At 41.2% G+C, this 27,418-nt stretch overlaps 1 protein-coding gene across 1 annotated transcript; it reads left to right on the plus strand.

The window, feature by feature from the left end:
- The first annotated feature begins 257 nt into the window (after window positions 1-257).
- Window positions 258-27,349, plus strand: LOC102713004. Its single transcript, XM_040525328.1, has 14 exons — window positions 258-616; window positions 3,959-4,075; window positions 5,636-5,700; window positions 7,435-7,534; window positions 7,621-7,692; window positions 9,822-9,881; window positions 9,986-10,091; window positions 10,197-10,372; window positions 10,453-10,604; window positions 10,978-11,105; window positions 20,977-21,045; window positions 21,154-21,245; window positions 25,690-25,918; window positions 26,450-27,349. Exons 1-14 carry the CDS (start codon window positions 311-313, stop codon window positions 27,151-27,153), a joined length of 2,376 nt encoding a protein of 791 aa, XP_040381262.1. The 5' UTR covers window positions 258-310; the 3' UTR covers window positions 27,154-27,349.
- The last annotated feature ends 69 nt before the right edge of the window (window positions 27,350-27,418 follow it).

Below are 27,418 nucleotides of genomic sequence, written 5' to 3' on the forward strand. Positions count from 1 at the left end.
CATGTTGGCATGTTGAGGTGCCACGTCACGTATGCAGATGTGGTGAAAAATAAAAATTGTTCGCTCACTAATGACAAATATGCAAGGTTATTTGTAAAAGTGGTTACGGCTAAAAATGGCAAATACTACTAGTTAAAATTCCCCTCACAGTAGAAGTTACGATAGAGTGCTATACAGCTGTATGACAGCCGTGGCTGACGCCTCTGGAGTAACGGCTAGTACGCCGCACCACAAACCTCATCCTCTCCCCTCTCCTCAAGCTCAATCCAATCCATCGCCGTCTCCGATTCCCTTGATTCCTCCCGACGCAATGCCGGGGGACGGGGACGCCGGGCACAGCCGTGGAGGAGTGTATCCGCGCCGGGCCGGGATGCACGACATCCACCTGCGCCCGCGCCTTCTCCGCCGGGTGCTCATGGAGTGCCTCCCGCTCCCGGATCCCGACGCCGACCTAGAGCCCACCCGCCGCCCCGCCGATCTCGCCCGCGCGCTCGGCGCCGTCCGTGAGCAGGGCCTCCTCGCCGAGCGCGCCATAGACCCGGTGCTGCTCGAGGAGTGGAGCGCCGCCGTCGACGCCTGGGTCGACCGTCTCCTTGCGCTCCTCGTCAGTGATAGGGTACGTCGTGGACATCCGCCTATCCCCACGCCCTCCTTCATGTGATGGGGATCCCCCTGTGATGCGGTCACGTCTCCTGTTTTTGATTCATCGAAGTTTCGGTGAATCGGACTACTCCGATGTGTTGTTTATTGATGGGGCGGAATTTAGCATGTCTGATATTTGTTTTATGTTGGATGACCTAGTACAAAATTCAGAATTTTTCTTTGATAGATTGATTTGATATATACGACATGTTAGACGCCCATCCTCTCCTCCTGATGACCTCATTGTTAGATTTTGTCTTTCAATCAAGGCAACTGTACCTATCATATAGGGATTGCATATGGTGTTTTCTGCAAGTCGCAAATCAGGAAAGGAAGCCCCACTGTTGCATAGAAACTAGGCAACCTCAACTGTACATTGAAGGCATTGTGCAATTATTTGTGTTCGTCATCTGTTCTGTTTATTATTATCATTGAGCAATTGGGAAGTTCAGTCGCTGTGCACTGGGCCAAGAATATATCTATATCACATTTGTCAGTTTAATACCTTAGATCATGAGACATGGGACACTCAATAGGTCAGTCCACAACTCTGCATATAAGCGATACATTAGAGTTATAGGCCCCTTTAGGAATGCTGATTTGTATATGTTTCACAATAAGCAGTTCAAACAATCAAAATCCCTCAAGGACCAAGGACAATTCTCGCACTCCAAATAGGGTCTAACAAGTGTTAATGGACTATCACAGCTGATCATACACCAAGAGACTGTCACATATAGAGTTAGCAGTTGACTAGCTGAAGCTATGACAGTGGCTATAAAAAATGTACATGACTAACACATCATGATATCAACACTCTAGCACTCCAAATAACCACTAGAAAATGTTACCAATTTTATATATTATGAAAGTGAAATTGCATGTCCTTGATCATCTATAAACTACTAGTTCATTTTTCAAGCAATTATTTTTTCTTGAAAAGACAACTTAGTACTTTTATTGTGTGCTTGGGAGATTGAAAAATTAAGGCAGGATCTCCCTGGCTGCCAGAACAAGAAAGCCTCAACAGCACAAAGGACCACCTCACGAGCACACAAGAAAAAGAGGGGTAGATTGAAACTTGCTTGATTTCTCAATAAATTTGGGCCACCATTTTTGGTAGGTTTCTGCTGATAGACGAGGATTCAAATATTTGACACCGAACCGATGACAACTCTGATTCACTCTCTTCTTCTTGATTCACATATTGTGTGCCTACACATGTGAGCCACTAGCTAGTATAACTTAACCATAACATCTCTGCCTGCATAGACGTCTTGAATTTGAGCTGGAATGAGGGATAACATCATATCATCCTTTTTATCAAATACAGACTTACAGAGAACTTGAGATTGTGATATTGTAGGGGCCTAATGCCTTGTCGTCTTTGCATGCAAGCTGGAGCTGTAGCGGTGTTATGTCAATCATGGCAACAAGATACTGTTAGAATCACCATAATATTCATCTTCTCAATGTGCACAAATGTGTTGCCTGACACATGTTCATTGTGAAGAGCTGAGTGTGCTGCATATCCAGCTGCTTAGTCTGTTCTTCAAGCTTCATGGCATTCTCCAGCATGGTGCCCTGGATTCTAGGTGTGATGGATCTTGGCTTCAGTACCTTTCTGTTGTGTGCTAGGGCCAATGAGAGAATGAAGAATCAAATTGTGCTTTGGTACTTTTGTGATGAAAGTTGACGGACTTATAGGTGTATGTGTGACTAACGTGGGTCAGGTTGCTACATTGTCTTTGTTTCTTATTTCATCTTTTTGGCTTGAGTCGAGGGGGCGTTTTCCTACTTTGTTTGCATATGTATCATGACGCATCATTTTTACTTTAGTTGCATTGTAATTTACTCCTTCTATCTACATGTGAGCTTTGCCCGTTATCTTCTATACATCTCTATGCTTTGCATGTCTTACATATATGCTAGTTTGATCTTCTGTCTAGCTTTCTTGTGCTTAAGTAGCTTGTATGAACATACCATGTTTCATCTAGTGCGTTGAAACTTGCCTAATTCGAACAATCACTTGAACATAAAACTTGTGCAAATGCTTGATCTAAAAGTTTAAGTTGAGTTTCTTTCTCATAGTTCTACCATGCTTTACTCCTTTGCAATAGTTGTACTGCTACAGAAAGCTTTGCTTTAGTTCATGCTTTGAATCACTCATGCTCTTCATACTATATATGTCATCATTTTCTTTTTTCCGGGCTACTGAGTATGTTTACGTGCTAGTAGTTCCTAACATAGCATGAAGACTGCCTATATTGGGAACTCCAGATGGATGTCTTGATTGAGGCCCAGACACCAGTGTGTGATGAGGACAGCACTGTCGATTGTTGATAAGATCAAGAGTGCCTTCGCAATAGTGCTATGTCAAATTTAAAAAAAGGTTAAATGTTGCATAAAAGAATAATGAAATGCTAAATAGTGCTATGACTTCTTTATTGTCAAATCATGCTTGATTCTTCCATGAACGTTGACCTAGCACATCAAGCATGGGCTCATTGTTGAGTTGGATTCATCATTACATTTTTGAGAGACTGAATGCTTCCCTTTAAGCTTCTTTTAGAACTTGCATTGCACACTAATTCACTAAATTCAGTTGAAAGCTTTTTTGCTACCTCAAATTCCAGGGCATGCATCTTTTGTTGCTTTTCTTTTTGATTTTGCTTGTGATGAGCCAGGAAATTCCCTACAAGTTCACTAGCGCAATTCTGTTTGAGGGTGACTAAAATCTCTAGACTAGCAAGTATTGGATTTATTTTTGAATGGATTTGAGGGGGTCGATATTTCACTATAGATTCACCCCCTCTACAAAGTGGACCTGGGATTTCAGAGAAAATAGAAGACGGTTCTCCTTAGTTGCCGACAGCAACTTAGGATTCAGGTTGCTTCTAGGTATTCCCTGGATCAAATTCTAATTTTTTATTGCTGACAATAATGATGACTGGACCATGATTCTCGGAGTTGACTTGACTAAGAATTTTGTACATGAAAACTTTTCTCTCTCAGACTTGCAATTCTTTGCCGTGACCGGCACTGGAACTGTCGTACATGAAAACTATTCTAACTCAGACTTGACTAGGAATTTCTGGCATGTACAGTATTGCTTTGCCCGGGCGCTGGACTGTGGTTTGTCCTGGGCCTGGACCATGACTCCCTTCCCTTGCCATCAGCTGTACACTCCAACGATAACAAACCTTGTACTGATTTCTCGTTTTGTTTTTTATGTGACAATGCAACTCAACTGATTTGCAGTACTAGCATTGCACTTTCACTAATATACTGCCCAACTTTAATTTTGGCCCTGAAGGAACACAGTTGTTGGGTGGGTACTTCTTTTCTTGGTTTGACATTTGAAGAATGTAGTGACGACCGCTTTGCAAAGTCGTACTCTGACTGGTCTGAGAAGATTCTAAAAACAATTAAGGTAACATGCATATTTTGATGCAGTCTTAAATACATCTATTCATGTTTGAAGGTTGCATGTCTTAATTTTTCCTCACAATTCTGTTGTGAATTATATGTTGTGTCACTTTTTGATTGTTCTGATGGAAGAGCAAGCTTGGCATTTAAGTTACTACGTGAAGCATAACTGATCACATTTGTGAAGTGATTACAACAAAATTGGCACAAATGTGTGTGTGTGTGTGTATAAACTCCTTTTAAAAGAAGGCAATGGTGTTGATAGTAAATCTGCCACCCATCCCACCAACTGGGTAGTGTTCTTTTTACCAACTACTCTTTCATATAATTTAATATTACAAAAGTCTACTACACATGATTATATCTTATTTCATCTCTTATGCAAAGACATCTAATCTATTCCCAGCAATAGTAACACACATATAATTTATTTTGGTCTGTAGCAAAAGCACGGGTCCTTAGCTAGTAAAAGGGAAAAAACCATAATATTACCTAAAATAAAAAAGGCATATTTTCGAAGAAATATGTTGCCTACCTGTATCCCTTACTATGTTCATTTTTAATTTTTTTGCCGCGTCAAGATTTTTTTTGCAAATAATCACCACCACTAACATGTAATATTAAAAATAATTTATCTGAATTGCAAGCCAATTTCTGCCTATAATCGACGTTTCATTTGAAAAGTTAAACTTTAATATATATTCGTTCCATAAACCATGGTATCCATTGTTTTTGTGATTTTTGGGTTAATTGGTTTTTTTTTTTCAGGATCTGGTGTTTTTAACCTTCTGGACATGATTTGAACCATGAAATTTGTTTATTTTATATCAAATTGACCTGCTACCCTATAAACTCAAATGAGTTTGCTTTTATCTTAAAAAATGATCCTTTGCAACACATGGGCTATTTGCTACATAGAAAAAAATTGAATACCTGATATATCAAGGTTAATATCCGACCATATTCAATTGGTTTGTGGTAAGACAAAAGACATTCCAAACTTCAAGTGCCTTTTGGAATTGAAAAACAAACTGCAAGCAAGGGTCTATCTGAATTATTGTGGACAAATGATATTTTTAGTTATTAGGATTCTTATGTTCCTTCTTAGTTATTTTCCTGAAACCTGGGGAGTAATATATTGACTGTTATGATGACGCTGGGTTGTTTCCGGTCTTACAGTAATATAAAATCACAACCTTACTCTATTTCAAGTTTTATGTGGGCCTAAGGCTTGGTCTACTTTCTGAAACTACATGATGTTTTTCCCTTTATTTTCTATTCGTATTACTGATACCTGACATACCAAATGAATAAGACCGTTGCAGTCTGTGACTGCATAAGGTGCTTCAGAATGTAACAGTTGAACCCAATTCAGTTCCGTGTTATTATTAGTCTAGCATCTGTCACTCTACAAAACAAAAGAGTGGTATCATCCACATTATTCTGTTTATGTCCAAAATGTGATTGTTTATGTTCAATTAGTATGGAATATAGATTCTGTCATGCATGGCATGGTTATTCTCTCTGGAATATAAACTGAGATTCTCTATACTACTGTGAGCAGGCACCATCATGCAACAAAATGGTAAACATGGCCACTTGTACTGCTATGGCTACTCTCTTTGTGAGGTATGTGACATAAATGACTATCCTACAGTGGGACATTTGTATTTTTTTAATTGTAAAGGATGTGCAAATGGGTTGTAATTTTGTTGTTCAACAGTGGGTCAACATGTATATTTTGTAGTTTTCACACTAATCAGTTTTATAGGGCTGCAGTAATTGTAGAACCTGATATGAGAAAATGCATAGAATCTGGTAAGAAAACACAACTTACCTTGAAAGAGAAAAAAATCAGTCAAGAAAGAAAAAAAAATGAAAATGGAGTTACACCTTGAAAAATACATATTTTTAGTGGCGTTCTAACTTATTTCATTATGGCCGTGAAAGATCATAACTCCTTGTTATTTCATTATGCAAAATGTGTAGTGTAGTGGTTTGAACTATGAGTTTAAATGTGCAATTTGATAGTTTGTTATAACTTACAAAGGTCGTAGCTGCAGAACTTACTCAAAGAATTACGATATACTATGCAAATATATGATGTTGGTTAACCAATGTCAAACAAATAAAATGGGAGGTAGTATAAGGGTGTGTTTGGTTCGTGAACTAGGTGGAATGGGTTGGTTCCATCCCTGGTCTCCAGAATGGGTTGGCTCTATTTTTCTGTTTGGTTGGTGGGATGAGTTGAACCCTGTTTTTTGTTTGGTTGGAGGGATGAGATGGGATAGAGTGAACCCATTCCTTGTTTGGTTTAAGGGATGGAGGTGGAATGACCATATTGATATTGTTTGGTTATGTGCAATAAGAAAAATCCCAAATTCAGAGAAAAATATATGTAGTGCATATTGATATTGTTTGGTTATGTGCAATAAGAAGCACACATGTATTTCTATGAAGCATATTAGCCACAGCCATAAGACAGACAAAAAAATTGCAGCAGGAGGAAGAGGCAGCGAGCTCCCCCCCCTCGTCCTCGGCTGCGGCGGCGTGCTCCCCTGGCGGCCGCAGCGAGCTCCCCCTCCCCCACGGCGCGGCGCGGCGAGCTCCCCCCTCTCTCGACGGCCGCGGCGAGCTCCGCCCTCCCTCCCCGGCGCGGCGCGGCGAGCTCCCCCCTCCCCCTGAGGCGGCGCGGTGAGCTCCCTCCCCCGACGGCCGCAGCGAGCTCCCCTCCACCCGGCACGGCGAGCTCCCCACCCCCGGCGCGGCACAGCGAGCTCCCCCCAACCCCGACGCAGTCCCAGCCCGTCCTGGGTTGCCCCCGTCCCACCCCGTCCGGCCATTTTGGTGGAACCATCCCACCCAGCATATTGAGGGAATATTCCCTACTGGGTCCAACCCAACCCACCTGGTCTATAAAATAAACACTACCTAGGATGGAATGGTTTTATTCCATCCTATCTCATCCTTGTAACCAAACACACCCTACCGTAAAGCTAAAGTTCCATATTCAGTAGGTGCACTGCTCATGTGACATCTGAGAATGCATGATTAAGGTCCGTGCTAGATGATCAAAACTTGGGGTTCTATGTTAATTATGTGTTCTTAAACTTAGTTGTTTCACATAAGTTTTTACCTTGGTTGTTTTCTCATAAGTAATCGAGTCAAATAAACTGTGATAAAATTCTTTAACAATGGGAGAATTCTCTGGAAGTTTTCGATGGAACAACATCAATGTATCCCAAGTGAAAAAGAAAGACAATGTGCACCACTCGTAAAAGAACTACCATCTAATCATTTGTTGCAATTTCACAGCATAAGTGTAGTTAGTATAAAACAATGAAATTCATCCTTTTTTACCAGATTGGCTAAATTTTCCAATTTAAAGGATGAGGCAACATTTTTTGCCCAAAAAGTTGTCCAACCATTGCTGCGGCTGTTTGACGAGGATGATTCTGTTGCAGTATGGGCTTCTTTACTCTTCAAGCAAGACAATTTCCTAACATGAATTTCTCAATTAAGAAAATATACTGCTGTTTATATGTGCAGGAGAAAGCGGCTGATTTACTTGGTATAATCATTAAACTCTTCCCATCATCAGTATATCGAAACTTCAATAAAGTATGAGCTATAGTTTCTTTTTGATTTACTCTGTTGTTTTTGAGTACCAGCCCACCATTTTGAGGTTCCCTTTTGCAGTTTGTGTTCCAGAGGAAAAAAAAAAGCAACATGATAACTAATTATCAGTAAGAAGTTTATCAAGAAATGAATGAAGTTGGAAATGCATTTCACTAGAGTTCAGTTTTTTCTGTTTATGTTTACTCTACTGTTTGTGGGAAAACGCTTTCTCGCTAATATAAAGTAAGACATATATCTAAAACATTATATAGAAAAGAAGCAATAAAGAAAGTGTTCACAATTATTGTGCCCTCTTCTGTACGTAAGGTAAGGTTCCAATTTTGGAGGGTATCAGATAATTGTATGGAATCCAGTGTCAATGATCCAATAAGAAAACAAATTCATTCTCTACATACAGCATATATATGGCTTCCACTTCTTAATGGAGTGAGACATTTGGTGTTTTTCTTTCTGGTTATTGTTTTACATATTAATTGTGTGGTTTGATTAAAATGGAGTGATTTGACAGCATTAGCTATGCTAACTTGTAACGTTGTCTATGACTATTGGACATTCATATTACTGCTTTTAGGCAACTAAATTGAGCATTTTCTTATATGAAAACAGACAGTTCCACTGAAACAGGTAGTTTGACACCAAGAAATTGCAGCTGTCCTATTTCTTGAAAATGGTTATCATGTTCAGCAGCTCAGGCTCAAAACCTGTCAAATGACCCCTAAGAATGAAGTCCAAGAGCTGCACAAATTTCCTATTATTTTGGATACATGGATTTTAGGGATGTTTGGACCTGTTTCTGCTAATGTTTAAGTGATTCAAACTTTGTTTTAAACACACAACATAAAAGGAGCAGCATAACAATTCATTATACCTAAAGTGGTCATTATTGAAACAAAAAATCTATATCATCATGGTGCAACTCAGGGTCACTTTTGTTCATGTGCGGAGTCAACCATATTTTGCTGACAGTTGTTTGTAAGTTATACAAAAGAGTATAAGTTTAACAGTTTGTACTTTGCAGTACATATTTGAGTCTTTGATAAAGTAGTACAATTGAACTTTATTACAGAAATACATTTCATGTCAGATGTACATATACATAATATGAAGTAATAAGTGGATATGGTAAATGTTTGTGTACAGTGTGATGGAACTCCATTATAACCATGTATTTCTGGGACTGCATATTGTTTGGATGCTGTGTACAAAAACTGGGAGCATAAATGGCAGTTGAATTTGATTGCCATAATTCAAAATTTCCAAGGCTAGCAAAAGGACCATAAAAATTGGTGCATAAGTTAAATCAAATTTCTTACAAAACCTAAGAATGATCTAGATAGCACAAAACATAAACTACATTAAATGTGTTGTTAATGAATATTTAAAAAACTAGATTAAAATATCAGGATTTGCAATATTGGAACAAAAAATGATGTATATACAAATAAATTAAGGAAACCACAAACATTGTAATGGCCAAGAAACTTTGTACCAAATTGAAACAATTCTAATTGTAAGATGATATTAAAGAAACTTTTCTGTACATTACCACTTATTTTACTGTGTATTGATTGGTGTTGTGAATTCTATAGGAGATAAAGCATAGGAAACTAGTGTTGTATTTTAAAGATGATATGTGATGGGAGATTGAAAGTTGATCTTGTATAAGAAAAATTAAGAAAACAAAAATACTCCAATAACACTTAGGCTAAATGAACGCATTTTTTGTCAACAACAGACTTTCGTGTACAGTTCACTGTTCATTGTGTATTGTTTTCTCTTGCGAATTCTGCAAGGGAAAAGCATGAAAATTAGTGCTATATGTAAAATAGAGTACGCTTCTTAAACATGTCACACTGTCTTGCAGAGTTGAAAATTGGATGATGCAATTTGTAGATAGAGCATGCCCCTTTCATTATATAGGTCTAAATATGCCACTAAAGTACTCATCTACAAGCTGTTTATGGCACGTTATAATTAACCATTTATTTATTTTTGGTAATGATCATGTGTTATAAAGTGATGAATGACGTGCACATCTGTCTTATATTGGTTTTATCGGTGTTAGCATGTCCATAGGAGAGATTTCTGGGCTAACTATATCAGTATTGCAGGTTGAATCCATCCTTGCTGCAAAGATTATGAGTGGTCAATACAATCTACAACATTCAAAGGCAATGAAATATTTTGGTTTTCATTTGATTCCACCATTGATTGAATTTTCATTATTATCAGCGTGCCACTTGTGATTGATTTTTTTATTTTTTTCATGTTTTAGAAACTTGCGAGCACTTTAGCACTGTTGCCTTGTGTTAGAGTATCTCATAATAGTTTGTCACTGATGATCCAGAAGATATTGATTATGGTCAACAATTTGTTAAATGGTATTTTTGTTGGACTGGATGAAGGCAAGAAATTTGGTGCCTCTTTTTATTACCTTCTCAGTTCTATAATTTAGCGCGATATTCAACTGCAAGTCCATTTTGCAGGCTATACTGGACATGAGATAATGATGCCAATAATTTCACCACAGTTAGGAGGCCAGGAAAACTACAGAGATTGGAACTTTCATTCATCAAAATATTTTTGCACGTTTGTAATCCCTACAATATCAGCACTTGTACACTGCTGCTCCGTGATGTTAACTAGTTCTTATCCAATTCAGGTTTGTTAGAAACTGTCTTTTTTGCTTATAATCTTTCGCATTGTAACAAACATATTCTTGTGTTCTCATTTTCATTGAAGGTGAATATTCCGGTGCCTGTGGTGGTAACTTGCATAGAACGAGTGCTGCTAGCAGACATCCCTTTGCATCAGGAAGTTGTTTTCTCTGAGATTCTGGCACTGCATTGCTCTTTCTTGGATTTGCTTGGTGCCATTATTAATGGAATGTGCAGGTAACATGCATCCTTGAGCCTTTTCTATATTATTTCAAAACTTCTGGCATGTTCATTCACTGGGATCGTTGAATAACGTGCGATCTTCAAAGATATACAATAAATTCAAAGAACATATGGAGAAATATAGCACATAGTTCTACGCACATCATTAATATATAGGCTTTGAAATTTAGACATCCTTAGGAAAATAATGTCAGCTTCTATTAGTACAAATTCTACGAATGATGCTAATGATTCATACCTCTTCTCTCCTTTTCGATTGTAGTTGGTGCTAGGTACAGTATTGTGAAGGTATATTAGATGACCACCAATTTTCATGTGATTTGAAGTTGGTAACTGAATTAATTTTTAGTTATAATTTCTCCTGCAGTTCACTCATAACACATGCTAGTATTCTTGTAAAGCTCATAAGTGAGTACTTTAAAAGAGCAAAGCTGCCAGCAGTAAGAAGAAAACTCTATACTATTGTGCGGTTATTGCTGAGTTCGATGGGTTTTGGTAAGTGATTCACAATTTTATCAAAAATAAAGTTAGCACACGACTTGCCTTAGTAGTCGATAGAACACATTCATACATTTCATCTATACGCTAGTAGATAAATAATGTTGTTGGATTAGAGATGGGCCAGTGGACCAAAGCATGCACAATTGAGCCACTCAAAGTAATCTTGCTGGTCCTTAAGTTTGACAGCACAACTCTAGCCACTTATTCTTGTTAACTTATTCCCTACAATAACCCTACAAAACAAAATATTAGACTACTATAACTTACGGATTCCACTACTATTAATAATTTCACATTATATTATAATAAGAAATTGCGAATATACCCACATCTATCAAAATAATATAGTTGATTATGAGACTATGGATCACCCTATTTAAGCCCTTTCTTAGTTCAAAATTTTTACCCCCATTCCTCCCTATGGAGAGATTGGAATTAAGCAACACTGATAGGGGTAGTCAATATATAGAGCCAATAATATGATGGTTACAACTAATCCTCAAATACATGTGATATACATGGTAAGTAGATATATAGAAGGCTATACAATGTCTACAAAAGAGGTACTCTAATAGTCGTGTGCAGTCACAGCAGGAGGAGAACAAACACAAAGACTGGACCAAAACTTAGTGAATAACTCAACAAGTAAGCCTTTCTTCATAATGTCCTTGTATTTTGAGAAGATGGGACATGGAGCACGTGAACATGTCATAGGGCAACTTTCTCGCGAACAAAGTGAATGTGAATCTAGATATGCTTCATGCGACAATGATGGATCAACTTAACCGTCATATATACAATACTAACATTGTCACAATAGATGATAGTGGCCAAAGCAATAGAGGTGTGAAGCTCCTGAAGTAGATGACGTAGCTAGCAGCATTCAACGGATAGATGGGCAACAACACAACTTTCTGCTTCTGCACTAGAGCAGGAGAATGTAGTCTGGCACTTGGAAGACCAAGAGACCAGGTTGTCACAACCGAAGACGCAGTAGCCAGAGATAGATTGACGTGAATCGGGACAACCTGCCCAATCCGCATCAGGGTAAGTCATCTGGGAGTCGACTAGAGTAAAACCGATGCGAAGACTTGGGGATAGCGTGCACTTCACATAGTGCAAGATGCGCTTGACCAAAGTGAGATGGGGCTCGCGGGTATCGTGCATGAAGAGACACATTTGCTGAGCAATTTAGGCCAACTCAAGATGACACTTGAACATGTTAGCATGCTCGAGGAGATCAACAACATACTGATGCCGGGAGATAAAACTCCATCTGAAGAGCAGTGACCAAGAAGCCGTGGAAGAAGTGTAGACACCCAAGTCCGTCATGGTGAAAATGGACTATAGCCGCTCGGTGATGTGTTGCAGAGTCACCAAGGAAGAAGCAATAAGGATGATGTCGTTGACATCTAGTAGAAGGTAGGTAGCTTGGTCTCCATCTTTGTAAACAAAGAGAGACATGGACACAATAAAGCCCAATCGGCGATTGTAGGAAACAAACCACTGGTACCATGCATGAGTTGCCTCTTTCAAGCCATAGAAGGTTGCATAAGACAAACAACATTAGGGGAAGAAGGGTCAATGAAATCGGAGGGCTGTTGGTGAAGGAATAAGTCTTGAGCTGGTTGGTCTTGGTCTTGTGGTGTCCTACCCTTGCTTTTTCAACTTTCAGTTACTAGGACAGCATCTAGAACAGGTTGTTAGGATGCTCTAGGATAGGTTGTTAGGATGGTCTAGGACAACATCCTTTAGGCTAGAATGTAGCTATAAATATGTATCCACCCTTCCCTCGAGAAGGCATGACATTTGGTGATAAGTAAACAAAAAATTGCCCCAAGTTTGAGTGTCATCCTCTCATCAATGAGAGTAACGATTGAGACACTAAAATCTGGTATCAAAACCACACTTTTCGGTAGGTTGAACATCTCTTGCTCCTCCTCTTCCCAAGCTCGAGTGAGCACTCAGCCACCAGCAGCAGCAGCAGGAGCGCTGGCTGCTCCTTCTTCCCTTTCCCTTTCCCTTCTCCGCGCAGCAGCCCCCCAGGAGGCGCGTCATGTTCGATGGACAGTCTCGGCGTTTGGGCACCTCGAGCACACGGCGTCAGTAGGACGCCGAGCTCGCTGCGGCGCAAGATCGCAAGCGAGCAGTGGCACAGACCGCAGCAGCAGCAGAGAGGGCGGCAAGGCTGGCGACAGCGGAGTTGGCCGCAATCAGGGCGGAGGCGGAAGATGCATCACGTGCGGTGGAGGCGGAGGTTGATACCTTGCACAACAGCATCAATGGCTTCATCGCCGGCGACATCACCGTCGACAGGGACCTTGAGGACCTGGCGAGAGGTAGGGCGCGGGAGCGGACAACATGGTGGGTAGCAGCCCACCCCCATTGCGGCGGCGGTCCAGGAGACTGCGCACTCGCCGATAGCGCTCCAGGCGGGGGCGTGCGTGGCAACGGTAGCCCAGACGGGTACAGGCATGCCGGCGGCGGCCTAGAGCACGCGCGCGGCGGCGGCGCTCCCCGTGATGGCGGCCGGGTCTACGGAGAGCATGGCCTTGTGTTAACACCAAAATTTGGTAAATTTCCGTATTGGATTCGGATAAGAAAAGTTGCAATCGCCGTCTGGAAGAGTTCGAATTCAACAGGGAATCGTGAAGACCAAGGCTTGGCGGCATAATTTTATCTAGTAGTTAGAGTTAGTTAGGATTTTATCTTTAAGAGATTAGAGTCCGATCAGGACTTGTTTGTTTTATTTTATCTATTAGAAACTGTGTCATGTTAGAGATAGAGTTTGTTATTTCTTTTTATCTGTTAGAAGTCGTGTCCGACACGGACTAGCATCCATCTGAGGGTATAAATATGTACGCCCGGGGTCATTATAAACTATCTACCTCATAATTTAGATCACTTTATTTCGGCACATCGCCACCCTCTTCTGAGGTTTCAACTCTGGAACTTGGCACCTGACGTGGGGCTGCATTCCGCCTGGCCACGGTAATCGTTTGGCTAGATTAGAACTGTCTCGGTTCGGTCTGATCTTCTAATTTAGTTGCGCGATTGATATGTTATCGTATCAGTTCAACTTGGATCACTTTCGTGTTTTGAGTTGATCTGGTCGACCACTTTGGGCGATTTATATTGGTTTGATATTTCGCTATTTGACATATTCAATCTAGTGTTGTCTCGGTTAGGTCCGATCTAGTAGATTGCATTTGTTAGATGGTTTATATCAGATCGATGTATTTTGCTCATTGTTTTATCGGAATACCAGTCGATAAGTTATCAGTCATCGACTCATTGGCTTGATAGCAATCTAGATCTGTTTAGTATCTATCCTGACATTGCTAGGTTTAATCTTGAACTGTCTCGGTTGGGTCCAATCTTCTATGATTATTCTTAGCAATCTGGGCTAGATATTTTATAGATCTTGGTTGTTTGCCCGCCGTCTATAGCGGATGATTGTTGTCGATCTACATGTTTATCATATTTACATCAATTGAGTAGCCGATTGTCTTAATGCATTATTTTTATACCAATCAGCTTGATTTAGTTAAATCGGCAGTTATTTATGTTGCATCGGCTCATGAGAATCATACGCAAATTGGGTTTAGCCGATCGTAACATGTGATTCATTGTTTATTCCAAGTAATTCGTCGGTTTATTTTTTAGCCTCATCGATCTTTATGTTTCCTATAATCATATCGTACTTAACTGCATGCTGTCTTGGTTAAGTCCAATCTCTGTATGTTTAGTTCGATCTGGTTATAGGAGCTTGTCCGATCGATTAAGATTAATAAGTGACTTTGCGGATTATGTTGGTATAATATTTAATTCAAGGTATTTCTATCGAGTTTCTAGCCGATGCAAGCTTTTTACAGCTGATTGCTTTGCCTATCGACTAACCGTTGCAGCATCAACACCCGATCGGTTAGATTATTAGTACCTATCGGCTCGATAGCCTATCGGCTTGCTTTACTGTTTATCTTGTCAGTTGCAGGATCAAACTGACGGGCATGCTCGCGCATTCTAAGATTTAGGTCCTGCACTGGAATGGTCTAAGATTGATTCCTAGGCCTACGTGTGTGACCGTTGATTGTTATTTTCAGCGTCAACAACAGCCTACACCAAGCGCGTTGTTGAGCTAGCTGGGCTCATCGATTGCAACCCAGCCCTCACTCCGATGGAGGAGAGGTTGAAGCTGAGTCGGGACAGCACGGCGAAGGACACTACGTAGTACCAACGTCTTGTGGGGAGCCTTCGCTACCTCACCCACACACGGCCAGACTTGGCATTCTCTGTTAGCTACGTTAGTCGGTTCATGCAGCGACCGACAACGGAGCACCAGCAGGCTGTGAAGGGATCATCTGCTACGTTGCGGGGACTCTCGACCACTCCCTCTACTACCCGAGGTGCCCTGGAAAGGCACACTTCATCGGGTACACCAACGGCAACCATGCCGGCGACATCGACACTAGCAAGAGCACGGGCGGGGTTCTCTTCTTCCTCGGTGAGTGCCTCCTTAGTTGGTAGTCGGTCAAGAAGTAGGTGGTGGCGCTATCCAGCTATGAGGCCGAGTACATCACGGCTTCCATTACTTCGACCCAGGCGCTCTGGCTTGCTCGACTGCTCGGTGATCTCCTCGGCAGAGACACTGGAGCAGTGGAGCTCAGGGTGGACAGCAAGTCCGCTCTGGCTCTGGCAAAGAATCCCGTTTTTCATGAATGGAGCAAGCACATCCGGGTGAGTTACCACTTCATTCGAGGCTGCTTGGAGGAAGGGAGCATCAAGCGAGCTACATCAACACCAAGGACCAGCTTGCGGATTTGCTCACCAAGCCCCTTGGGAGGATCAAGTTCCTTGAGCTTTGCTCCCGGATCGGGATGGCTCAACTTTCCCACAAGACGACGCACAAGACTTAGGGGGAGAATGAAGGAATAAGTCTTGGGCTGGTTCATCTTGGTTTTGTGGTGTTTTACCCTTGCTTTTTCAGCTTTCAGTTACTAGGACAACATCTAGGACAGGTTGTTAGGATGCTCTAGGACAGGTGGTTAGGATGCTCTAGGACATGTTGTTAGGATGCTATAGGTCATCATCCTTTAGGCTAGAATGCAGCTATAAATATGTATCCACCCTTCCCCTAGGAAGGCAAAACATTTGGTGACAAGTAAACAGAAAATTGCCCCAAGTTTGACTGTCATCCTCTCATCAATGAGATACTAATAGTTGGCACTAGAAGATCTCCAGCACATTCTTCACGTCAAGCTAATGAATTGGCCACAAGCGTGAGGCGGTGATGCTGTTGACAACCCAAATGGTTTCCAGTTTGACAACCGGATTGTACATATCATCGTAGTCAATACCATGCAATTTAGAGTAGCACTAACAACCAAACGTGCATTGTGACAAGCAAACGTGCCATTGGAGTGGAACTTGTGTTTGTAGATACACTTGCTCATCACAACATTCACACCGAGGTGTTGTCAACGAGGCCTTGTTGCCATCGCAACAAGCCAATTGGGATTAGCTAGCACATTGGGTAGTTCACAAGATTTGGCGAGTTAGTAGGTGTTAGAGTCGATCGGGGACTAGCCTGAGAAGGTCGGTCTAGGAACAAGTCACCATGGGGACTCATAGCAGGAGCCAGAGTCACCGGATCTTGCGGGAGTCGCAACAGGAGCCAGAGTTAGGGTAGGACCGGCGCTTTTGCATGTAGAAGGGGAATGGCTCGATGAGCGTTGTCTGGCGCTCGGGCTCAGAAGCCGAGCCACTCGCCTATCCTCCTATAGGTGGTGCCGCGACAAGCATGGGATGGTGTTCACTGTAGCCATCTGGCCCGTGTGTGCTATCATCGAGCAAGCAATGAGGCCTCAACAGCTCCACGAAGGAGGGAGCCGAAGAATGGCATGGTCGCTCAACACTCGAAACGAGTGTAGCTACCGCAGTCGGTGAATATGAGCCTTGTAGAAGAAAATCAAAGGATGCATCTGCTAGCGAACTAAATGCTTAGGGAAAACTGTTCTCATAAAAACATGGCGTGAAATAATAATTCAGTGAGTAGAGATGTCAAAACACCTATGATAGCCCTTATGAGAGCTAGGGTAGCCGAGGAACCACATGGTGTGCAGACTAGAGCCTCAGCCCAAATGGACGGAGGAAGAGAGGCCTTTATGAGGAGGGTACGGATGGAGTTGTTGATTGTGTGGAGTATCCATTAGTGTATGGACACGACAAGTGAACTTGGATATCTCAACTAGAAAGGAAGGAGGATGTGGCATGACTAACAAACTCAGCACCATTGTCATCATGTAAACACGAAAGAGGTAAACCGAACTAGGTTTTGACATACGCAACAAATGCTACGATATGTTGGTGGATGTTGGATTTGTGGCAAAGTGTGTAAAATAATCAAGCACCGAAGTACTCAAAACCAGAGAGGTCAACACATCGCAATTAACAAGCTTAAAAGGTGACGATGTGTTAGACAAAGAACAGGAAAAAGGTAGTTGTGCGTGTTTGCCTATCTAACATGCATGACACAACTTATGATTTGTTTTGTTACAAGAAATAGAGGACACTATATGAAGAGTCTAAAGAGTTGCAGGACTTAGGTGACCAACGCGACAATGCCATAAGGAGGATGATGCGGCGAGGATGTAGCGGGTAGCACGACAGTGGTTAAGGTGTAGAGATTGCTGCAACTATTGTAGTTGAGGATCACGCGTCGTGTCTAAAAGTACTTAACAGAAAAACCAAACTCGTCAAACTCAATATTATAGTGATTATCACGAGTAAACTAACGGATTAGATAATAAGTTACGAACTAAAGAAGGGCGACCGAGACATGTTTAAGAGGAAATTTGGTCGTTCCGATGGGAAGAAAATAAGTGCCATGACACATGACTAGAATTTATGACCATTACCGACAGTAATATAAGTGAGAGTTGGAAAGACGAGTAACTAGGATATCATTGGTGCAAAACATGTGGGAGGTGGCACTTGTATCAAGGACCCAAGGATTTGGGTTATGCACCGATAGTTGGTTGAGAGCAGCAATTAGACCAACTTGATCCAAATTGGGTAGGGTTGTTGAAGTAGCAAATGAGCCGGTCATAGAGTGGGAGTAGTAGGGTCCAAAACACTCAGTGTTGGCTTGCAGAAATGGCCCGTGCAGGCCTTCTCCAGGGGTGCACCAGGCCCGTTGCGGCTTGGGCCAAGGTGTGAAACACACCCTAGGACCCCAAGGGCCGGTCAAGGGTTGGCCACCCTGCGGGAAAAAGCCGTCGCCTCCACCACTAGTGCCGCTGTTCTAATTCTGGTGGTCATTGCGGTCATTGTTACTCCGATAATTATTGCGCATGTTGGTGTTGGTGTTGCGATGGGATTGCCTGTTGATAGTGGTGGTGACAGTGTGGGCACAGAAGCCGGAAGAGCAAGCTGGCACAGTGGAGCCAAGTCGCCACCATGGCCATGGTAGTGTGCACCTTGGCTTCGTTGGAGATGCGGAGTTCCTTCAGCACCAAGGTGCCGCGTGCTAAGGAGGGCAGCACGAGGGCACTAGCGATGTTGTTGGCAGTGCTGGAGAAGCAGGGGAGGTCACGTGGAAGGTTGAGAACCAACCATGATTCCGAGACTTGGTGGCCGACATCACGAAGAGCATCATTAGGGACCTTGACCTTCTGACAGTAGTCGGCGATTGGGAGATCATCGTATTGCATGGAGTGCAACTCATGGCTAACGAAGATAGCACGACGCTCCTTGTTCACCTGGAAAACAGAGTCGATGGTGAGCCAGAGGTCCTGGGGTGTCTGCTTATGCTCGAGGACATTGTCGTCGATAGACCCAAATAGTCAATTGAGGACACAATAGTCAGTTTGTTCCCATGTGGATTCGCCGTGACAAGGAGGTGTGGTGCTGTCAATGTGGTCAAGGAGACCAAACTTGTCGCACATTGATGTGAAGAAGACCTTACACTTGTTTAAGTTTGGATTCTTGAGCTCCAAGGTGAAGGGGACATGAGATTTGACGGGGACAATCGCATAGTGGTTGATTTAGACCGGAGTGGCAGAGGTGATGGAGACGGAGCTAGTGTCACCAGCCATGGTAGAGGTGGTCGATGACTAAGTCAAGTTTGTCGACATGGTGTGGCGGTGAAGCTGCGGCAGTGCGGGGCATGGCAGAGTGGTTTGGTGAAAGGGGAGGCCCAACAGTGAGATGGTGGTGGCATAGTGGGCAGCGATGATGGTGTGGCGCAAGGAAGGTAGATGGATCATGGTGGCGAAGAGGAGGGCGCGACGTGGTGGCTAGACCATGGATTATTCTGATACCATGTATAGAATTAAGCCACATCCATAGGACAGGGGGTAGTTGATATATAAATATAAAGCCAATGATATGGTAGTTACAACAGATCCTCAAATAGAGGGGATAGACATGGTAAGTACGTATATAGAAGTCTATACAATATCTACAAAAGATATTCTAATACTCCCCTTGTTAAAAATGCTATATCCAAGAACACCATATATGTGAAAAATATTTCAAAGTTTAAGATTGTCGTATGAAAGGTCACTCTACTTTGTCATATTCCTTCTGGAAATCTAACTTTACGATCCCTCCATTTAGTTGGATTTTATCACCTTTTTATACTCTTGCAATTCTGTTTTGACCACTTTCGTAAGGAGTTTTTTAATCGCATTTAGCAGACAAATGATTTCTGTCATTTCTGCCTCCTTGCTTAACAATGTACTGATATACCAAAAGTAAGGCAGTAAACAACAGGAAGTGTGCCTGTGTGAAATACTTCCTCTGTTCTCCACATTGCATTCTCAAGGAATCCCCTGCTTGCTTGGTCCTTGACCATCTGTAAGTGATAATAATTCACTGGTGGTCCAAATACTTATTTTCTGATGCTTACAATTTGCTACTGTTGATGTAATTTGTTGATCTCTTAGACCTGTTTGTACACTCATGAATAGAAATATATGTGTGTGGGTATTGGAGAAAGGGTACCACACCAAAATTTCCAAATTGAGCAATAGCTACTAGTAAAAAATACTCTATATTACAATCACCCTCCAAAAGTTTTGTTGTTTTGGAGCACTGAAAACACTTATTTGTTCACTCTCAACATGTAAGCCTGTCTGACACACTAGATGGTTAACCAGTCCAAGACGGACACTTGGCCTGGCCATTGTCCTTTATCTAGACATGTCATATATGCATGTTGAAGTCAGGGGTGTAAGAAAATAATAATTTTTTACTGTTTTGGAAAAAAAAAATGTCAAAAACTACACAGAGCTCCATAGCCTTCTTAATCTGGCATGCCAACCAATAATATGTTTTCATTTAAAGTTTTACAAGTTTTAGACATTAGTTGGGTACTCTTGAAATTTGGATCATCAAAATTAGCCACCAAATTGTGAGTTAAACACTTGAGAAATTATTGATCCTACAGTTCTTCAGAAATGATGGTTGGCAAGCCTAGACATCAAAATGATAATGCTGAATGGAACTTTCTATGCTTCGGTTTCTGCTTTTTTAACAGATATAGATTCTTTTGTTTAATTACTTTGTTATGAATGCTGCATTTTTAATTTCCTCAGGGATTTGCATGGTCACTCACCAGCATTAGTAAAATGTCATGTGCTGTAGGAAATTTCCATACACGTTACCACAATTATCAAGTCCAGATATGCACAGATATTTCATACTAACACGACGACACTGGCAATGTATTTTCATGTTTTGTATTGTCTTTGTTTCTGAAAAGTTCAAAAGGTTCCCAGTATAGGTGATAGATGTCCTAATTTCACTTGTAACGTACCTTTTTCTGTTAAAGTTACTAAATTTCTTGTCACTAATTGACCAGGGATGGGTATGCACTTGCTTCAAGTGATAGTTAGCAATATTTCTGCTGATCTGGATGATAACTCTGGAGGTACCGTATTCATTTTTAGTACAGATCCAATAGGAGACACAAACCAATCTTCATCAGAAAGATCTTCTAGCAACAATCAATCATTTCATGGACAAAGCTCAATTGCAGGGAGTCCTGAACCTACATTCAATAGAAAATCAGTGCCTTCACTCTATGTCAAAATAGCAGCACTGGAGACATTTGAAGTACTTCTAAACATGGTATGCGCATTTTTACACATTCATTTGCTTAAGGAATCACTTTCTCATGCGATTAAATTCTTCGATCTCTTGCTGTTCTCTTGCCTGTTGTCTCAACTTTGTGTAAAAGGTAGGTTTCTTTCACTAATACATTGTAGTTCAACATGTTACATGTGCAAGTACCGCATAGCTCTCTAATTCCAAAGTCAGCTTGTCTGGCTCATCAACAACTCCCTCCATTCCAAAATGTAGTAATTGAGTGCTATGATTAGGTACCACCTTGTACTATGAATCTGGACAGCTTGGTGAGGGGAGGTGAGGTTTTGTGTTTTTTTTTTTGCAAAAAAAAATCATTATTGGCCTACCATTCATTAGAACATTTTGGCAAAAGAATTTGGTTTCGGTCATGACCAAAATTTGACAGATTGAGGTTGCTAAAAAAATGATAGGAATTGAAAAAAAATTAACAACACCTCGCATCCTTTGTATTTTTTGTTAGTTTTAATAACCGAAGATGACACCAAATCACAAGTATAACTCCAACTATAGCATCATATTTGCATAATTTGATGCCCTATGTGTCTCCAAGCTGAATATTTTGAACCAACTACTAAAAGAAGTTCTAGGAACATTTCACCTTGAGTGAAGTGCATAGAATTCATTGGGTTCGTCTCATTGTTTCTCAACATCTTGATCACTTCAAGCAGTAAAGCCTATGTAGATATTAGACTGTAGTAACAATTGAAAGCACATTGAGGACCATTTATGTCTCTTAGATGGGGAAGAATCGGCAATTCCTGAAATTGGAAAATCTTGCAGCAGAATTAGCACTAACCGGATAGTCCAATAGGTTCTGACCTATCTATCCTTCACACAAAAAAATGTGATACGCCTAACAGGTACATAGGACTAGACATCCAGACTAAGGGCGAACTATCTGGTCCTATAGAAAGACAAGCAAATCCTAGGGACATAAGCACTTGGCAATGTGGTGATCAAGAGAGATAAGCTGGAGAGATAAAGATCACCAAATAGGTCAAGAGATACATCAATAAATGCAAGGTAAAGAGAGGAGGCACCAATTTGTTTTTACCATAGTTTGGAACCAACCGTTCCTAATCTCCATTCCTATGCAAGCAACCACCTTAGTCCCAAGCTCGAACACCACGCAACTCCTTGATCAGTCTTCCTTGCTCTACCATGCTCCCACTAAGGCAAACCATAGATATCACTCAGTTTACCTCTTGTGGAGGTGAGTTAGAACATTCACAATCTTCTCTCGGGCACACCACATACCCTTGGTTGCTCACGAGCTTCTCCTTCTCATATTACAATTGCTTGAGTTAACTAATTTGATGGATACACACTCCACACTACTCTCTCTAGCAGCACTCACACACTCTAGAACACTCCTTGAGATGATGAGAGATCAACTAGCCATCTAATCTTCTCATTAAGAAGACACTCAAGGCTAAATTTTTTCTCAAATGATAGTTGTATAGTCTGACTCCACATAGGACTATCGGACCGTACATAACTTTTGCAACGGTCACTTCTAGCCATTGAGCTATAAAGATTTGGACAGTTTGACACCACGTAGGGCTGTTCGATCCTACATGAACCAAACTATCATGCCCTTTTCCTTTGCCCGACTTTGCAATTGTCCGAACACTTCAGGACATGGTCGGACAATTTGACAATGGCTCGAACAGTCTAGTGTACTCTTCTCTTTTGGCTGGTTGTGCAATCGTTTGGCTGCTCAATGACTTGGTTGATCAGTCTAGTATTGCCTCAGACTATCGATGTGATTTTGTCTAACAAGCATGAGACAAACCACTCCACCAAGTGCGATCTTGATCACCTTCACCCAGACAGTTTGGCACCACACTCACACTGATCCATCAATAGCTCCTTGATCTTCTTCACCCAGATAGTTAGGTAACACACCAGGACTGGCTGGTCACATACTAGACAATCTAGATCATTGTGATCTCAAGGCAACTTGAACTCCTTTCTAAACTTTGTTTCGCCCGTTTCCACTTCAACAAGAAATTGATACTCAACTTGTCCTTATGGGCTTGAGTGGTTAATTATAGTTGCGCCAAGCACTTGCTCCTAATCACAAGCCCTCATGTGCGCTTCTCCATGCATGGTCCTTTGAGCAACCAATCTTACTAACCCTTCACCCTATTTCGCCATCTCATGTAACCATTGTATTGCATCACAATGATACCTTATTATATTCCATCTTCGATATCTTCATTCAACTAATCTCTTGCGAATCCACTGTTAAGCACATTAGTCTCTTAATTGATTGTCATTAATTATCCCAAAACCCACCTAGGGGCTAGATGTAAAAGAGTGAATCAAGGCCTAGATGGGTGCTGAATATGCGCTTAAAAACACTAATAGTTAAATGAGGAAGTTGTAACCTTTGGAACATCCCAAGTGGTGTTCAAAACTTCTAAGAGTAGAGGCACAAGTGAGCTAGTAAGGCACGCCTACTTGGATGGTGGCACAAGAAGAGTTATGATGCATAAACAACTATCCTACGAGTGGCACTACAAGCAGGTGCACAAGCGAGCTAGCAAGGCACGCATACAGAGATGGTGACATGTGGAGTTACGATGCGCAAACACCAACTATCCTAGTAGTAGTTCCACTAGCAAAGCAACAACAAAGTAAAGAAGTGATATCACTGGGATTCTTGCAAGACAAGACTATATTTTCTTGAAGTCTGGATCCTTGAGGAGATCGTACTCTCTGGGAAGGAGCTCAAAATGAGCCCAATTTGTTCTAACTCTTTCCTTGCAATTGCACAAATGCAATCCCCTTCTCTAGAGGTGTCTCTTTCCTTTTAGAGACAACCCAACCTTCACAAACTTCTCCCTAACAAAGGCTCTTTCCTTTTATTGGTGGCTCAAGGGATGACAGTTAGGTGTCCTAAACCACTAAGAGTAGCAAGTCTTCCAATGAACTCCGCAAGGATAAAGCTAATGTTCAAAATATCTCTCATGAAGTCGACACCAAGCACTTAAACGAACTCAAATCAACCACTCACACACAATATCCAAGCTTGTAGATTGCTGGAGAGGGAGAAGTGAGAAAACAAGGGTGAAAATGAATCTCAAGAAAACAAACCAAGGACACAAGAGTACTAAAGTAAATCCACAACCCTAATTGAAGTGGGTGAGGGGTATTTAGACCCACACCTCCAAATCTGCCCACAGGGGCTAAAGATGCTCTATTCGGAAGTTCCGGAGTGATTTTCAAAACTTCCGAACAATGAAAAATTCCAGCACCTCCAACACTTTGAAATTCAAATATCCTAACAGGAAATATTGAAGAAAACACAATAAACAACCCCAATGATAGAAATTCTTTGGAACTTTCCAAGTTCCCTTGTAGAACTTTCGAAAATTCACAGAACGAAACTCAAGCCTTCGGAACTTAAGAAGCCACTCACTAAAATTTCCGAAGAACCAACAAGAGCACTCCCAAGTCCAATCACCTCTTCGGAACTTTTGGACCTACCTACAGAACTTCTGAAGAACATCCTAAACATAACTTGACTTGGCCGATTGTCTCGGAACTTCCGAATCATTTCGCAACTTCTGAAGACCGGACTCAGTCCTAGGCTTTATTGCAACACCTCTCGTAATAATATGGCATTTTTGTGAACACAAGAAAAGTAAAACTATTTTCCATAGTTCACTTTTGCCATCTTTCTTCTCTTTTTCAAAGTGTCACTATGAAATCACCTTCATGAGGGCTATTGTTTTCCTTCACAATACTCAAATAGTCATTAGTCATCCCTAATTTGTTGGTACTAACCACCAAAACAATTAGGGGGTCTAGATGCACTTTTATCTCCAAGTATGTGCATTTCATTGCCCCTGGCCACCCCTTCACGATGATATTGGTGGCCCGTGCCTTATTTGACGACATTGTGCGGATTCACAACATCCCATCTTCCATTGTCAGCGACTGTAATCCCATCATATCCACTCCTTTTCAGACAACACCTCAACTCCGCCTTTATGCATCGACTTATATTCATTACAACCATCTGCAGGCAGCGTATGAGGTGGCTCTCCAAATTAGTATTTTCAGTCCACCACAACTTCTAATTGTTGGTTTTGCATGATTACTGAGGCTTTCGGTGGTATTGAAGTTGAACTTGTGCATAGTGTAAATTCCTTTATCGTACAGTTTCTTTATATCCATTTTGATATGGAATGCCATTTTTTTGGTGAGTTATTTGAATTGCTGTTACCGTCTTATTTTCACTGTGGCATTCCTTATAAGAACGATTTAATAGTTGGTCATTAGTACAAATATAAACACTGCAGAGTACAATTATCTTGTTTACTGTGCAACTCTTGTTTTTAGCATGTAAATAGTAATAGAAAGTTAATCTTGCATATCTTCTATTGAAATTGGTTATGGATCTCAACATGAGCAGGGTGGTTTATTCAGTGCGTGCTACTGGAGGACACAACTAGACCTTATTATTAATGTTGCAAGAGAGTCTTTCTATATGATGGAGATGTATGAACTAAAACCACTATCAACGCAAAATCCAACTTTATCAGACTTCCAGTTAGCCTTATTGAAAGCTCTATTGGCATCCTATCTCTCCTCTCCTCTTGTGTCTCCTTATTTAGAACCAGGTCTTGAGCTCTTCAACAGAGGTAATACCGTCTACCATGTTGTGAGCTAATGAATATTTGCTATATTTATCATCTACTTCCACATGCGTAATGCATTCCAGATTTGCTAACACACTGGCTAGAGGTAAGATGTAGAGTTATGTAACATATACTCCCTTTTATATTATAAGTTACTTTAGTTTTGTCGAAGTCAAATTTTTTCAACTTTAACAAGTTTATAGAAAATATAATAACAATTTCAATATAAAATAAATATACTATGAAAATATATTCCATGGTCAGTTTAATGATATTAATTTGATGTTATGGATGTTGGTATATATTTTTTATAAACCTGGTCAAACTTAAAAAGGTTAAGATAAAGCTAAAGTGACTCATTGGCTAGAGGTCTCAGGTTTCCCATGGAGTCTATGGGCCATACACATGAAAAACTGTTAAGCTAGTTAAATACATCATGTATTTCATTTAGCATTTAATTTACTTACAGCCATTTGATTCTCAAAAAGTATTAGTTTTGTTTGATATAGTATTTATCTTTTCTGGCCATAGCAGGGAGGCTAGAAACTGGCACCGAGCTTGCAAAATTTTGTTCACGTGCTTTGCTGGCTTTGGATGTCCTTGTACATCCTCGGGAACATTGTGTATGGTTTTATCCAAAAATTGCTCTAAAAGGAGCAATTCGTGGTGATCTAGGACCCTTGTCAATTGCTTCAGAAAATAAACTAATTGATTCTGGGAGATCTAAGGATCTCCACGCTGCATGTACACACCGAGCTACCGAAAATTCTGGAGAGGAAGTCAATGACTGGCTACTCTCTACTGAGGATGCTCCAACGGATGCTTTTGTGGAAGACAATACTTCGAAGAAGCATGCAGCAAATGAGATGTCCAGAGATCATTCGGTGCAGAAGGCCACCGCCATCAGAGAACATCAAGAAATTGTTTTCAATCAGTTTTATGGGGAATTGCAGGAGGTCTCAGTGTCCAGCATAACCGATGTCAGTGTGGCTATTGCAGGAACAAAAGTAGGATCATTCAATGTTGCTTCATTTCCAAACAATAGTGATAACGTGGCAATTTTTTCAGGTGCTCTTTTAGGTAGCCATAACGTGGCAGGGCACACCACACCGACATCTGGTGCTTCAGGCGTGTCTGCTTCTGAGCGGGACTCACTTGACCCATTTCTGGGTATAGGTAATTTTGGCACTGAGACTGCCTTTTCCTTCGACATGGCTAAGCTTGATCCTGACTCCTAGAGTGAAGATTTCTACCATATGGTGTGTAACAATGATGTGTGGATCAACACTGTAATAACGGAAGTTGCATTTGAGATTGTGTGTGCGGGGTGAACATGGTGCGATGTAAGAAGATGCCAACATACCATCACTATTGGTTCTAGTGAGGACATTTTATGTGTGCTACCTTTGGAATTGACACGAGCCTGATTTTATCTTTGACCAATAAAAACTTTTAATTATGATTTTCTTACAAATGCAAGTAGTATAGATATGTTTATAACAT

Source organism: Oryza brachyantha, chromosome 6 (assembly GCF_000231095.2).
Source record: "Oryza brachyantha chromosome 6, ObraRS2, whole genome shotgun sequence".
In the NCBI taxonomy this organism is placed as follows: Eukaryota; Viridiplantae; Streptophyta; class Magnoliopsida; order Poales; family Poaceae; genus Oryza; species Oryza brachyantha.

Excerpts from the sequence above, each read along its gene's own strand:
- LOC102713004 (XM_040525328.1), top strand. The coding sequence starts at position 311 with ATGCCGGGGGACGGGGACGCCGGGCACAGCCGTGGAGGAGTGTATCCG. Across the intron at positions 617-3,958 it reads CGCTCCTCGTCAGTGATAGG|GAACACAGTTGTTGGGTGGG; the intron begins GTACGTCGTGGA and ends TTGGCCCTGAAG. Across the intron at positions 11,106-20,976 it reads GCTGAGTTCGATGGGTTTTG|GGATGGGTATGCACTTGCTT; the intron begins GTAAGTGATTCA and ends CTAATTGACCAG.